Below are 13,831 nucleotides of genomic sequence, written 5' to 3'. Positions count from 1 at the left end.
ACCAATTAACCTCAACATGTTTCTGGACTGTGGGAGGAAGCCAGAGAACCCGGAGAGAACCCACGCTGCACGGGGAGAACATGCAAACTCCATGCAGAAAGATCCCAGGTGTCCTCGTGAACCGCGACCTTCTAGCTGCGAGGCAATGATGCTAACCACCGAGCCACCTTGCAGCCCAAAAAACTGCTTGTATTTAAGTAAAATTGTGATTTGCACAAGGATCAGTCATGAAAACAGTCAAAGAGGGACAACTTCAGAAAAGTGTCACAGTTTCAGCAACAGTATTGCTCCTTTTATTTAGTCACAAGCATCGTAGCAACCCGTTAGCTCAGCTAAATGTTGCTAAATACACACATAAATAAAAAAATACACATGTATACACATACAATGCAAATATACATGGTCGTACAGTCGATATGGACTCTGCTATAAACTCTGGATTTACTAATTACAAGTTACAACACAACAACAGCTAGAACATCACTCCACATAGAATGTCTAAATCTAGTTTCCTGTGTTTTTAAATGAAGTGTGAAAGAGGACAAAACACAAATATCAATACAGCAGCTTACGACTCTAAACAGAAGAGCAAATTAAACGGCTAAAACCATTTCAATGAAATAAGTAAGCATTTATAATCAAGTTGTTCCTCTTGAAACATTTTAGTACATGAATGCAACAAATATTAAGGCACTTAAACTTAAAAATATGCTTTTCTTGCTGCCTTAAAATTCTAAGTTGTCTAAAGTTGCACTGCACTAAACCAGTAGATATCTAGTCACGGTGTCAAATTGATCCCTCTGTACCTGTTGTACAGTCTGTCATTAGAAAAACATTTTATGGACAGTCATCAAAGTGTCACACGTATTATATTGTACAATTTTGAAATCTTCAACATGGCTAAAAAATTTTCATTTTGGCTTTTTTTAAATCAAATATTCATACATGATTCATTCAGGATATGTACATGACAAGTTCTGTCACTTTGTGTCACTGTTTTCTGTTTTGGAGTTATTACAGCGTTAATTCTGGAACGCTTTCGTATAAATTTGTGTTTATTTATGTTTTAAATAACTTTAACATGACCAAATTACCAAATCTTTCAACTCATAATTTTAAGTCACAAGACTTGAACTAAGGATTGTAAGATCTGAAGCTAAAAAGTAGCAATTTGTTGAAACAGACAAACACACCTATATACAATGAGCTGATGAGTAAAGATGAGCTGATTTCACTAAATTACACTATGAGTTTTTACAGTCTCGAAGGAAAAGGAAAAACAACAGAAGAGCTACTTTGCAACAAGCTTTAAAGGGACTTGTGTACAAAATAACAAGAACAGGGGAGAGTGGAGAACACTATTCAATAGACCAATCAGTACAGGAGGCAGGAACGTGAAATGCATGGAGTTGTGGAATAATTCTGCAAACTGGGGGATAGTCGGACAGCATAGACACGATATCATGATTCCAAATTTACTGGCTGTACTGCGCATGTGCTTGTAGGTTGGTTTTCTTGCATTCGATCGATGCCTAGTCTCCTTTTCTCGGCGGCAGCACCTGGGGAACGTCGCCGTTGCACCGTGACTGCTGGTGCTCCTCCTGTCTGGCTGCATTGGGCAGGGAGAGCGCAGACATGCTAGCAGTCTGTGTGTCAGGAGCCTTTTCACTAAGACCGGCTTTTATGGCGGCAGCGAGAAGGCCGCCGCCGCCGCCGCCGCCACCTGCTGGAGCAGCAGGAGTGACGCCGGGCGTGTTGGGGTCAGCTGCAGCCCCCGGTGCGAGACCAGAGGCCGCAGAATCCCCCTGCTCGGACGCTCGAAGTCTCTTCATGAGGGTGGTCACTCTGACGGCTTTCTGTTAATCACAAAAAACAAATTTTTTGTTCACATGAAGTGACGTGGAGTGACAATGAAGTCATGAATTAGTTCTTACACTGAAATGTATTAAAAAGAGAATGAAACTGTACTTGATTCTAGTTGTTGCATGTAGAGAAAACCTCAGGCACGATCAGAACAATATCATTTTGTGTATTATGTGTCATAAATGTTGGTATATGTGCATGAGAAGTACTACCTTCCACTTGGCTTTGGCAAAGTTCTTTTCAATTTGTGCACAAACACCATCCTTGATGTTCTTGTCTGAGGCAGCATTTCCAGAAATCCTTAAAAAAAGGAACAAAAGAACTTTTTTCTGCAGCACATTATTATATTTTTGCCACCTTTTTGCCAGTTTTAACAAGGCCGGTCGGATGATTTCTGTTTGATTTATTTTACGAACTTTCTTTTTTCTCTCTCTTACCATTCATGGGCTATGGCTTCCTGAGCTGTCAATCGCTGATCTTGGTCCACTTCCATCAAAGATGCCACTAAGTTTTTGGCTGGAAACCACGAGAACAGGTCAGTAACAGCAATTTGTTTGCTTCTCGATTTTTTTTTAGACCTTATGTTGTGATATGCTTATGACAGACATGCACTTAAATAACGTGATTATCTCTCACCAGAATCTGAAATATCGTCCCAGTATGGGGAATCGAATTCGTAGTCCCCTGACAAAATCTTGAGAAACAGGTTCTTATCACGATTATCACAGTCGTCTTCATCGGCATCATCATAGAAGGGAGGGTTTCCAGACAAACTGTGAGAAAAGACAACACTTCTTTTAGGTGAAACACTTGAGTGTACTTCTGATGACATCATTTTGAGAGCATTACTGGCCACTCACAGTATATACATGATGACGCCGATGGCCCAACAGTCCACAGGTCGTCCATATCTCTGCCTCCCCACCACCTCAGGAGCTGCACATAAAAATGGGATTGAAGCATCGTGATGATGCGACAATGATCAACGTTTGTTTGCAAAACTAATTTAACTGATCTACGTCACTCACCGAGATATTCTGGAGTCCCACACGGGTCCCTAATGAGTCCATTTTCCAGTTTTGCCAACTGGAAGTCACTGATAACAATTTTGGAGTGCTTCAAACGATTAAAGTACACCAAGTTCTCCAGCTGCATGAGAAACAACAAAAGGTTTATCAAACTAGAAAGATCTTATCTTAATGCAGCATTGCATGTTTGTAAAGGTCATCACAAGGTTGTTCGTTTATGCAGCGTTGTGTCTGGCCTGTGGTGAAGTGCTGCTGCTTCTCACTAGGTGTCAGCAGTGAAATGCACCTTGAGGTTTCTGTGGACGATTTTCAGAGAGTGCAGGTAAGCCACAGCTTCCAACACCTGCCGCATAACGTTGCTGGTGTCCCTCTCCGAGTAGTAGCCTTGATCTAAGATCCAGTCGAAGACCTCTCTGCCTGTAGCTCTGACAAGACGGGGCGTCCAAAGTTAACACAGATTAGTTTCGAATGACAGAAGTTGAATTTGACATTATCTTTATCACAGTTGCAGAAGTAAAGTGCACGACAGTGTGCGCAAAAAATCTCTTTCAAATGCATCAGCTGTACTTACAGCTCCAGGAAAAGGAAATACTCCTTCTTGGTTTCAAAAGTGTCAACCAGCTGAAGGATGTTGTGATGTTTTATCCTTTGGAAAGCAGGAAAAATGTGAGAGTATTACGAGAGGGGAGGACGGAGGGATGTCAGTGAGGTTAAAAAACCTCTCTCATATGTTCTTGTAAACTTTGTTGACTTTCTTCTATATTCTATTTTCTATATTTTTTATCTTATTTTATTGTATTTTACCTACCCAGTCATGCTGCTGTAATGCCTGAATTTCCCTCTAGGATTAATAAAGTCAGTCTAAATCTAAAATAGAGTAAAGTAGTAGAACAAGGCAGCAACATAACTTCCACATCAGGTATTCATAACTTATAAATGCACCAAAGGTTTTTTTCACGTCTGTCTAAACCTCCCAGTGTGGCGTCTCCATACACGTCCAGGCTGAAGCTGTAAAACACCGGCTGGTTTGGCTCAAGCTTCACACAACTAGCTACAGATCACTATCATAATATTCAGGCTTCAGGCTTATGGCCTTCATCAATAATACATTCATTCTCGATATTATTGATTTCGAGCTGTTGGCCTTCATTATGACTAACTCTTGGGTTGGGGTTAGGTTGCAAATATGACTAAACTGCTGCTGCAAAGAAAAAAGCTTTCAAGACATGACAATACTTTATTCTCTTTTACAAAACAAAGGCTAGTTATAGCCTATATTTATGTGATTTTCAACAAATCCAATGAAAAAAAACAAAACCAAATGAATGGGCGTTAATTATGTGTTATCTGAACTAAACTCTATTTGCTCCTGGTGCTGATATCTAAAAACACAGGTAACAAACCGCTTTAATAAAAAAAAAAGAAGTATATTTATAGGAAACCACTGCATAAACTAAAACAAACTAGGTCTTTTGTTTAAGTCATGAGATGCAGTGGTGGATCTTTGTGTTTAGCAGTTTGTGTGGACGTCACAAAGGTAGAAGCTATATAAAATGTGGCTGCACAATCATTACTTCATTGGTCTTTATTGCAGATTGATTAATAGTAAGTAAATCTAGAATATCACCAGACTGAAAGAAACAAATCCTGTCTCAGTGCACCAGATATAAGTAGGGTTTAGGTCTTTGTATAAAGTCTGTATGAGAGTCCTAGAACCTGATTACAATATACGAAACTTCAGAATGTTTGTCTTTTGTGCCACACTTAGCCTTTGGTTCCTCCCAAAGACAGTATTCTACTGAACACTTGGGATTACGCTTTATCTCAATGCCAGGACAGGGCCTCAGGCAAGTCACTGCTATACCGTGGAGTCCAACACTTACATCTTTAAGATCATTATCTCATTCTTGGCAGCTTTCCTCACTTTCCTTCCGTCCTTTTTGTGGAACTTTTTACACGTGTACATTTTCAAGGTGTTCCTATCCTTCGCCCGGAATATCTCGCAAAACTCCTCTCTGTGGAAAAAAAAAAAAAAAAAGGCAAACATGTCATATTTCCAGTCAGATCATTTAAAGACGTAGGTGTTAGCATTCATCAGAACGTAGGTGTACTTACGACTTAACAATTTGTCCAAGGTCATATTTGTCGGTCACCTCTGAGGGACTGTTGTAATCCTTCTTCTCCCCGAGTGTTAGACAACCAAATGGCATGGCAGCTCGTGCCCTAGCCAGGGAAAGTCCTGCCACAACACAACCTGCCAACAAAGTGCGACACGGGAGGAGTAAAGCTTCGGTTTGACAGCCTGCTCGGTGCAAGGTCAGAATGTGAAAATCTCATCTGCAGCTGTAGCCTCATTACTAAACATCGTAAAAGAAAATATTATTGCAAATGTATTGTAAGAAATAAAAAAAAAACTGCACCACAAATTGCTTCAGAGAGAAATAAAACGGTGTCATTAATGATACTAATAGAATGTAAGGAATTGTTGCTCGGCGATGCACTTAACACAAAATGAATGCAGTAAATCAGTGTACACATTTACAGAGAGCAGACCGGATGCACGATTATTTCTTTCTCTGAAGCCTTCCTGGTCATACATCTGAGAGCTGGTAAATGTAATTGAGCTTGTGGGAGCCAATTATTTCAAATTACCACAAGAGCAGCACAACATAAAATTGAAAATTTCAATAACATAATCTTCCTCAGTGAACTCTGTGGGGCCGCTAAGCTTGTTTCCTTCCCATCTGCAGTGAGTCAGCCGTGTGCCGCAGCAGCAGCAGCAGCAGCAGCAGCAGAAACATTCACGTGTGCGCTTCTAAAGCAAAACACATTTGGATGGTCTTGACCCGAACGCCACAGCCGTACCTCTCGTCTTCCTTTTTATATTTTGATAGACCCTTGAAAGTTAACAAAAGCTGTTAGCTTGCTCGCTCTGCAGGAACAAGTGTGAAAGAGTTTTGTGTTTTAATGGACAGAGTCGTACGTTAGGATGACATGCACGTGTACTTCAGAGCAGTCCTCAGTGTTCACGCGCACTCAGGCGCATCTTCACCGTCAACTAATGGGTAAACTAAACAGGAGAAGGGAATCTTCAAAGTGCAACGTGTGGATTAAAACGGACCATGTTGAGGGGTAGAACATGATCACATAACTGATGTTATGATTAAGTTGAAGCTTGTACTGCTTGTTTCGTAACCTGGAGTCAAGTGTCGGACAAGTTGGGGTGGCTTACGTGGATGAAATCCTCTGTTAAGGTGTGTAGCTGTCTATCATAATGGATTATGATGCTGTAAAATGTGCGAATTTTAAGTTTTAATAACAGAAATACAAATCTTGTTTAGACAAACATCCACAAAAATGAAATATCATCACCAAATTGTGTGAATCAAAATACTGCCCAGTTTCAACTGATTGTGAAATGCAGTTATCCATCCATCCATTATCTATACACCGCTTAATCCTCACTAGGGTCGCGGGGGGGCTGGAGCCTATCCCAGCCGACTTAGGGCGAAGGCAGGGAAATGCAGTTATGTTAGGTTTAATATAGTCTGACTCAGGTGTAAGACATTTGTCGTGCCCTTCAGGCAACAACCACAAACACCCTCCGGATGAGGAACCTAAGTTTCGCTGCCCTGCTTGTTTTCTTTGTTGGCCTCCCTGCATGCAAATAATCCATCAAAACAATTCACCTTGTCAATAATTTCAGGAAACATCCCCTGTTGCATCCTTTTCTAATTTGACTGTGATTGCTTTAAAGAAGTATAAGTAAGCCCAAACATCCTTTTTCCCCTGTAACAGAATGATAACGAGGTGTCAGTGTAATGCATGGCTGTTCTCGTTAATTAGTCATTTGGTAATAACATGATTATTAACACCAGTTTACCAAAACATCTTCTACTTCGACCCATCGGCACCGAGCATATGCAAAAAAAAAAAACCTAACAAATGTAAAATTATTTCTCATTTGTATCTGATGGCCTTGTTTTCTTTCACTGTACCTGCATTGGGGAAAGTCATGAAAAATACAACACCGCAACGGCACTGTTCTGCCTATTGATTGATTTCCCTCAACAGACCGCTAGATACTCTGTAAGCATGAGCCAGAGATTGTTAAGGGGCTGGATAATAACACAGCACAGGCCGATGGCAGAGAGATTCACATCACCTCTCAGTATAATCCTAAACATGACCAGAGCAGCTCGACCAAAGTTAAAAACCAACCGACTACAGGATAAATCGCCGCACGCAGCACAGCATTTCTAACTGCAGACAGCAAAAAGCCTAATAAACGAGATTCACCCACATGAAGTCCTTTAGCACATTTCTATGCCAGTTTCACAGCCTGGCTACGTAACCCTGCTGGGTTTTTTCTCCTACCATGGAAATTGGAGAACTGTCGCGGACATAGGGTGATCTAACACTGGACGCTTTGCTGCAGCATGTTTTTCAGACCAACAAGCATCTCAGTGTTGTTGTAAATTACATATCTGCTTTGCCTAGAGACTTCCTGTCTTGTACGTTCAGTAAAAGCATTTGTGCTTTGACCCCATGGTTGCAGCTAACTGCGGTGTAGATTTTAAGTAATAATAATATCACACTTCAAACTTGTGTGACTGGAGTTGCACAGAAGAATACAATTCAGTTCCACAACTGGCAGCGAAACATTCCTGGTGACATAGCATGCTTATATAGAAGAAAAAAAAAAGCCTCCTTTGTTTTTTTGGCAGGCCTTACGGTGGAGATGGCAGCCAGTGCAGAAGAGTGGGAGTACAGAGATTCTGACTGAGGTGTTGTCTGTAGCCTCAGTCAAAACCAGAGGCAGAGATTTCTCCCAGCATCTCCAGCATCCAGTAATGTGTGTACTACAAGAAAGTGTGATGGTACAAAGTAAAAATGGAATCTGAAAAGAAGCACATGTTAAGATGATGGTCTATCAGCGTACTTTATTACTGTTTATTGCTTAAGGGTGGACCATAAATCCAAGGCCTTGAGCTGAAGACAGTGGGCTGAGTATAAGTGCGCTACCGTCCACAAGGGGACTCATTACTCTGTAATCCCGTCTCCACAAATCTCTGTTGTAGAGATAATACAGAGGGTACTGTAAGTGAATTGCTTAAGCGAGTGTGTTTCTACTGATGCCGACTGAATGTACACCAACTGCTTTTGATCCAGAGAGAAGAAAGCAGTCGTTTCTTATCCATTTTCATACACTGACAGGACACAGCTCGTGTTGACCTTCTGTTAACGTGAAATAGATCCACATGTCAGTGTCAGGTGGCGCCATTCACTTCATCTTTTATATACGTGTTTCGTCCATATCCACTGTAAAGGGCTTTGGACTCGGATGTGGCTTTGGGCTTCGTGCAACACTCTTTGTCTCTGCAACAGCAACTTAGAGCAATGTTCTCTCACAGCTCCTCATGTGCAATAACATCTTTTCTCTTGACAACTTTTTGAGTGCAAGAACATGAATGTAGAGCTACGGTTCTGGATGAATGTAGGTAAAGTTCTAGGCACCGAACGTGTCCTTCAGCTGGGTATCCATTATGCCACCCCAGCACATATCCATGTGTGAGAAGTGCACATGGTCTTCAATATATCTTCATTTTTTAGCCTTGATGTACTTTAGTATTTCTTGTCCTGTTTCTTTTATGACTCCCTCCTGCTGGTGAGGGATCAATAAAGTTGATCTTATCTTGAACTTTTGTGTTTAAACATGCCTTATGAATAAATATATTATTAATTATTATCATTATTATTATTATAAATGCAACACCCCTGATTTGATTCCAGCCCCCGGCCTGTGCTGAATGATTTAGACCTGTCACATAAAAGCAAGAATCAGCCTAACCCTGCAAGTTACCAGCATTTCTAAGTCACTTTTACTTTATGTATTTAAAAAGTAAATCACCTACCATTCCTGCAACAAGCCGCATGTAATTTAATCATGATGAAGTGCCGTTGGAGGTCAGCTAGAAGTAGCCAAAGGGATCAAGTCTCTTCTATTCAGCCATTACTTTTATTCTCTAAGTCCGTTCTGGACAATGACTTAACTCAAGGTTGTTGTTTTTATCTTCCAGAGGTATGCACAAATAAAGAAGAAGCTTCCCCGGGGTGAGTGAAACAAGACGGAGAGTTCTGTAAACTACTAAAACACAGAGCCCCTCTCTTTCTGCACAGCTCGAGCACAAATAATTCCACGTTTCAGTTCACCGTTTGCCTGTTCAAAAGATGTGCCTCGTCTCTGTCCTAAAGGGGAGAGCTGTCAGTTCGCCATTAGTCAGGAGCACAGTGAGCGTTCGGGAGATGCGCTGCAGCTGAATAACCTCGTCTGCATGAATCCTGCAACAACTACACCCAGACTGTCCATTAGCGTTGTCTGGCTCGCACCTAGATTCATACAACTGTGCTGTCTGGGTGTTATTTATTTTCATAATACGTTCCTCACTCGGGTGCTGTGATATTCAGAGCAACAGAAGCAAAATGTACGTAAGGACATAAACGCACCACACGTGGATTCAATCAGCAGGCATAATTATCATCCTCACATTTGAACAAAAGCTAAGCTGACGTCCGACCGGCGTCTTCAGCAAACAGCATTCCCTCTCGTGCGGCGATGGGCCTCTTTGGTAACATTTGAGTGGCCTCTGTTTCTCAAAATAGCCACACCACCAGCAGCTACCTCAGGAGGGCAAACAATACCATGAATGCCAAACAGAATATGAGGTAAGGCTGATGTGAGGCCATTTGTTGCAATCACCAGACCTCCCAGTGAATCACAGATCCCTACACCTGTTCCCAGAAGCTTGACTCACAGCACGGCGGCGCACCAAACACTCAACAGTAAGTATGATAAGTCAGACAGAATTTTGCGCACACTTGTTTCCCCCTCCTTCGTTTTCCCCCCTCGTTCAAAGCAATCTTCAAGATAAAAGGCTGTTCTCCTTCACCACAAGAAGAAGAAGAAGAAAAAAAAGATAGGAGGCATCTGACTATTGCTGAATCAGAGGTCTTTTATCTTTGCCTTTTGAAAGATCTGAATGAAGTGCTCTTCATTAATGGAAATGTAAATGCTGTTTCAAATTAAGACTGTCGCAGAGCTCAGCATTAAGAAGTCTTAACAGTGGACACCCTTGGGGGACAATGACAAAGGCGGAGCTGTTTGATTTGATAAGATGATTTCCATGTCCAGCTAATTTTTCAGTTGTATAAAGCGGATTAAAAAAAAAAAACTCTTCGGTGTAGATTATTGACGACAAGTCTAAGAGTCATATTGCATAGGCACCTTGTCTGAACAGATCACGACAGGGCGAGGGAGAAGGGTATCTGGGGCAAACAGAGAGCAGGGTTCAAGTGTTTTCAAGGCCCTTCAGGAGGCGTTAGAGATATTTCAAAAAGAAAAAAGAAAAAGCAAATACACCTGCATAATGCTAATACATTAGGGACATTGTCATCTCATCCTCCTGTCTTTTTATCAGGGATGGAAAATGAATCACATGGATCACAGGATACTGAATAACTACAACAAACTAAGACGTCTATCCACCTGTATTATGTAGTTATGTGACAGTCAGACACCCATCAGTGGCATCATTTTTTAGGACACCAGCTAAAGATGGGAGATGTGTCTTTACACTGCGTCCCAGCAGTTGCAGAGATGCTGACTAACCATGTGGACTGTTATAATTCTGAACTCAAACCGGTTTAACTCTAACACCTCTCTGGGTTAAGCTCCGAGGGGTGATGCATCTCGACATGTTCTACACATGTTCTACGAAATGTGGAAAATCTGCAGCGTGGGATTATGCTCTGAGTCACACAACTGATAGTAATTGGTTTGGAATGCAAATATTGGACATCTTTAAGGGGTCCAATTAACCTGGGAAATGACACTGAATGGCCTAATGAGTGTGTACGTCATTACATTACATGGCCAAAGGAAGAACACTATAAATACATGTTAATATATTGTTTTTTAAATGCCCCAGATGTTCCTACTTTCAACTTTGCTAAAGGATGTTTGGTTCTGGCCTTTATTAACATGCTGACAGCATAAAAGGAATAAATCTCACACTGAAAACCCCTGAATGCAGCGCTGGGTGACACAATACTACTGCAGGATTTGACTAATGTTTTAAACAGTTATGTTTAACATACACTGGCACTTTAAAAAAAAAAAAACAATAGTAAATATATGATGTGTCACTAAGTGTGTTTACTGACCTTTATTCTTAATTCAGTAGCAAATGATGGATTGTTTTCTGACTTCTAAACACCATAATTGACATAAACCTGCTGAGTCACGCTGATCAACTGAGATGAAAACCGGATGACGTGTACTGATTTTCCCCAAAGCAGAAGCTCATTTTTATGGATTTGTTTACTGTTGCCTTCGCTAATTGTCTGTTAAGGGTCCTACTAGCCCACTTTGTGAGTTCCCAGTGTGAAATCTGTAAGCACGAGCGCGCGCGCGCGTGTGTGTGTGTGTGTGTAGGAGGATATTTATGAAGTAACAAAAGAAATTTCTCCGGCGTCTTCTGAATTCATTTGGGGGCACACAGTCTGTCTCAGTTTACGTTTTCTGTTAGAAGATATGGACTAAAGAGTCGAGTTTTTATATTTGTGTCATTCGGGTTTGTGTGTGACATTTTAGAAACATGACTACACACAGGTGGCCTTTTTTTTTTTCTTTAAATAAATATTTTTATGTTGCTATTTTGGAATTGGATTGTTGGTCAAAGCCATGTGAGACGGTGGCAGCAGGCCAGAGCTGTGGATTTGGCCACAGCTGAGCCTCTTCAAAGGGAAACTGCTCGGTGACAGGGGGCAGATGGTAGTGATGATGTTCAGGCCAATTTTTATAAGCTTGTATTGCTTCATTTATGATTTAAATGTCCCTCGTGCAAAGAACACATATAGATTCCTCTTTTTCAAGGACATTATATCAGAAACGAACAGGCGCGAAGCGGCGCGTTTGTTCGTCACCGACTGAGTCCACAGAGGTGGTGGAAATGTTGATGAGCATGAATCAATTCTCTTTTGTGCTCCTTTCTGCGATGCACTGAGTCTACCATTCATCTCTTCTCTCAAGCATCACTGGCTCATCTGACCAGTTTCTTCTGATGTTGTTTTGTTGCCATGGTTTCCAAGTGCTACAGTATGCACCGTGCTGCTGTCTGTGCAGAACAGCTCTCTGCGTACTCATTGCCATCACCGCCCAAGACCACTGCCACTTCATGTGACTCCATCTACTGTTTACATGTTTACAGAACCAAACCTTCAAGGCAACCGTGTTCATATAATCCATCATGTGAATGCCTGTTTTGTCACATTAGTCTGACATGATAACACACAGTGTGTCCCAGTTACCTGACAGCTACTTTAACTTAATGCACCGTGACACAGGTAGATAACACATCCAGCTCAGTGTAAAGCCTGTTACATAAACAAAAGGCCTCAACTCTGTTCATCCTGTTCAGTGATCAATCTTTCACTGTTTCTGGCTCAGGAGAAAAGAAAAAGACATATTTACATGATGTGTGGTGCAGATTGTACTTCAATAGGAGGAGTTATATTAAGTAAATAAGTCATACATCTTTATAATTGTAAATGTGTGTAAACCCTCCACAACAGCCTTCCTCACTGCATCACAAGCCTGTTGTTCTCTGCATCAAACCAACTGTCTGCACAGCAGGGCTTCCCAAACTTTTGTGCACCATTTTCAAACCCGATGTAATGCTTCACGACTGATCCGAGCGCACGTCTCCAAAAATGATGAAATAAGACGCACACACCAGTGAAACCCTCAGACGAGCCTCTGGAGGTGAACACACCTTCGGCGGCTCTCTGTTCTGCAGAAGACAGCCACTGTCACTATACTCGCCCTCCTTCTGCTCAAGTGTTACGACACGTCAAAGCCCTCGTCCTCCTTCTGGAGTGTATGAAGTGGCGGCTTCGGCGTCGCCAAAAGTAAGTGGGGATCGCGATCTCTCAGAAGCTCGCTGGGTGCGAAACGATGACAAATAATGACAAGGAAGCAGGGACACCGCGAGACTGTGAGACTGTTCCAATGTGAAGTGAAGAAGTGCTGCAGTCTGAGTGCATGGAGATGAACATGCCTTATGTAAATCCGCAGCTTGAGCACATCTCTGTGAACTGTAGGTGTGGGGTTCATGTGGTGAATTAACTTGCCTACAATCAGGAGAATCCGCAAAGTTGGTTTTTAACAGCAAAGGCACCGATTGCAGCCAGTCCTGGACACGTACGATCACGGTTCTGACAGGTACAATATTTGCGCATCACTGAGATGTGTCTGCTGTTGAATCCTGCAGGTTTCCTAAATCACCTGTCTGATGTTACCCAAAAAATGTTGAAATGCCATAAAAGTTTTCAACAGCCCCTCCGCTTTTTATTTATTTATTATAATATGAGAAAACCTGGAAATAAACCGCGGAGAACATTCCTCAACATTCCTCACTTCTCGCCTTTTGGACATCAGAGGTGTTTTGCGCTCACTTACCTTCAGTGAAGCACGCCGGGAATAATCCAAGCCCTTGGTGTGGTATCAGTAATGTGTTCCCGATGCGTCTTCACTTTTCTTTGGATGCTTCCACTGGTGTTGCGGGCAGCGTGCTCTCACAGAGATCCTCCAGCATTTCCAACAAGTCAGCTTATTCACGGGAGTATTACGTGAACGTGCAGGCAGTGATGCAGGAAGGAGGGGAGGTGCGTGTGCGCGCGTGTGTCGACGCACGGTGCACCACGATGTTCGACTGCGCGCATCATCGCATCAAGTGTTTTCACAACATTATAATCATTATTTTTTTTTAAGTGAATGGAGCTGGAGATGTTTACTGCGCAACCTCTGGCAAACAGGAGGAATAAACAGGAACATATTAAGTCCCTCTTAAAGTTACTTCCAATCTTTCTGGGTTTAAATA

General features: G+C 41.8%; 1 protein-coding gene across 1 annotated transcript; it reads right to left on the bottom strand.

Annotated features, from left to right (window-relative positions):
• Positions 1-1,334: 1,334 nt before the first annotated feature.
• On the bottom strand, positions 1,335-13,490 carry LOC103360435 (caM kinase-like vesicle-associated protein). The gene is made up of 11 exons (XM_008286188.1): positions 13,411-13,490; positions 5,007-5,145; positions 4,775-4,906; positions 3,463-3,537; positions 3,178-3,316; positions 2,892-3,012; positions 2,724-2,799; positions 2,500-2,636; positions 2,301-2,379; positions 2,076-2,163; positions 1,335-1,856 (listed from the first exon to the last, which is right to left on the bottom strand). Exons 2-11 carry the CDS (start codon positions 5,099-5,101, stop codon positions 1,533-1,535), a joined length of 1,266 nt encoding a protein of 421 aa, XP_008284410.1. The 5' UTR covers positions 5,102-5,145; positions 13,411-13,490; the 3' UTR covers positions 1,335-1,532.
• Positions 13,491-13,831: the final 341 nt, after the last annotated feature.

This window comes from Stegastes partitus, unplaced genomic scaffold, assembly GCF_000690725.1.
Source record: "Stegastes partitus isolate 25-593 unplaced genomic scaffold, Stegastes_partitus-1.0.2 Scaffold10, whole genome shotgun sequence".
Classification (NCBI taxonomy): domain Eukaryota; kingdom Metazoa; phylum Chordata; class Actinopteri; family Pomacentridae; genus Stegastes; species Stegastes partitus.
Note: the sequence above shows the minus strand (reverse complement) of the source record. Positions and strands in the feature narration are given on the sequence as shown.

Coding starts and splice junctions, on each gene's coding strand:
- LOC103360435 (XM_008286188.1), bottom strand. CDS start 5,101: ATGCCATTTGGTTGTCTAACACTCGGGGAGAAGAAGGATTACAACAGT. Junction 2,800..2,891: donor TGGGACTCCAGAATATCTCG/GTGAGTGACGTA, acceptor TTTTATGTGCAG/CTCCTGAGGTGGTGGGGAGG. Junction 2,164..2,300: donor GAAGCCATAGCCCATGAATG/GTAAGAGAGAGA, acceptor CCTTTTTTTAAG/GATTTCTGGAAATGCTGCCT.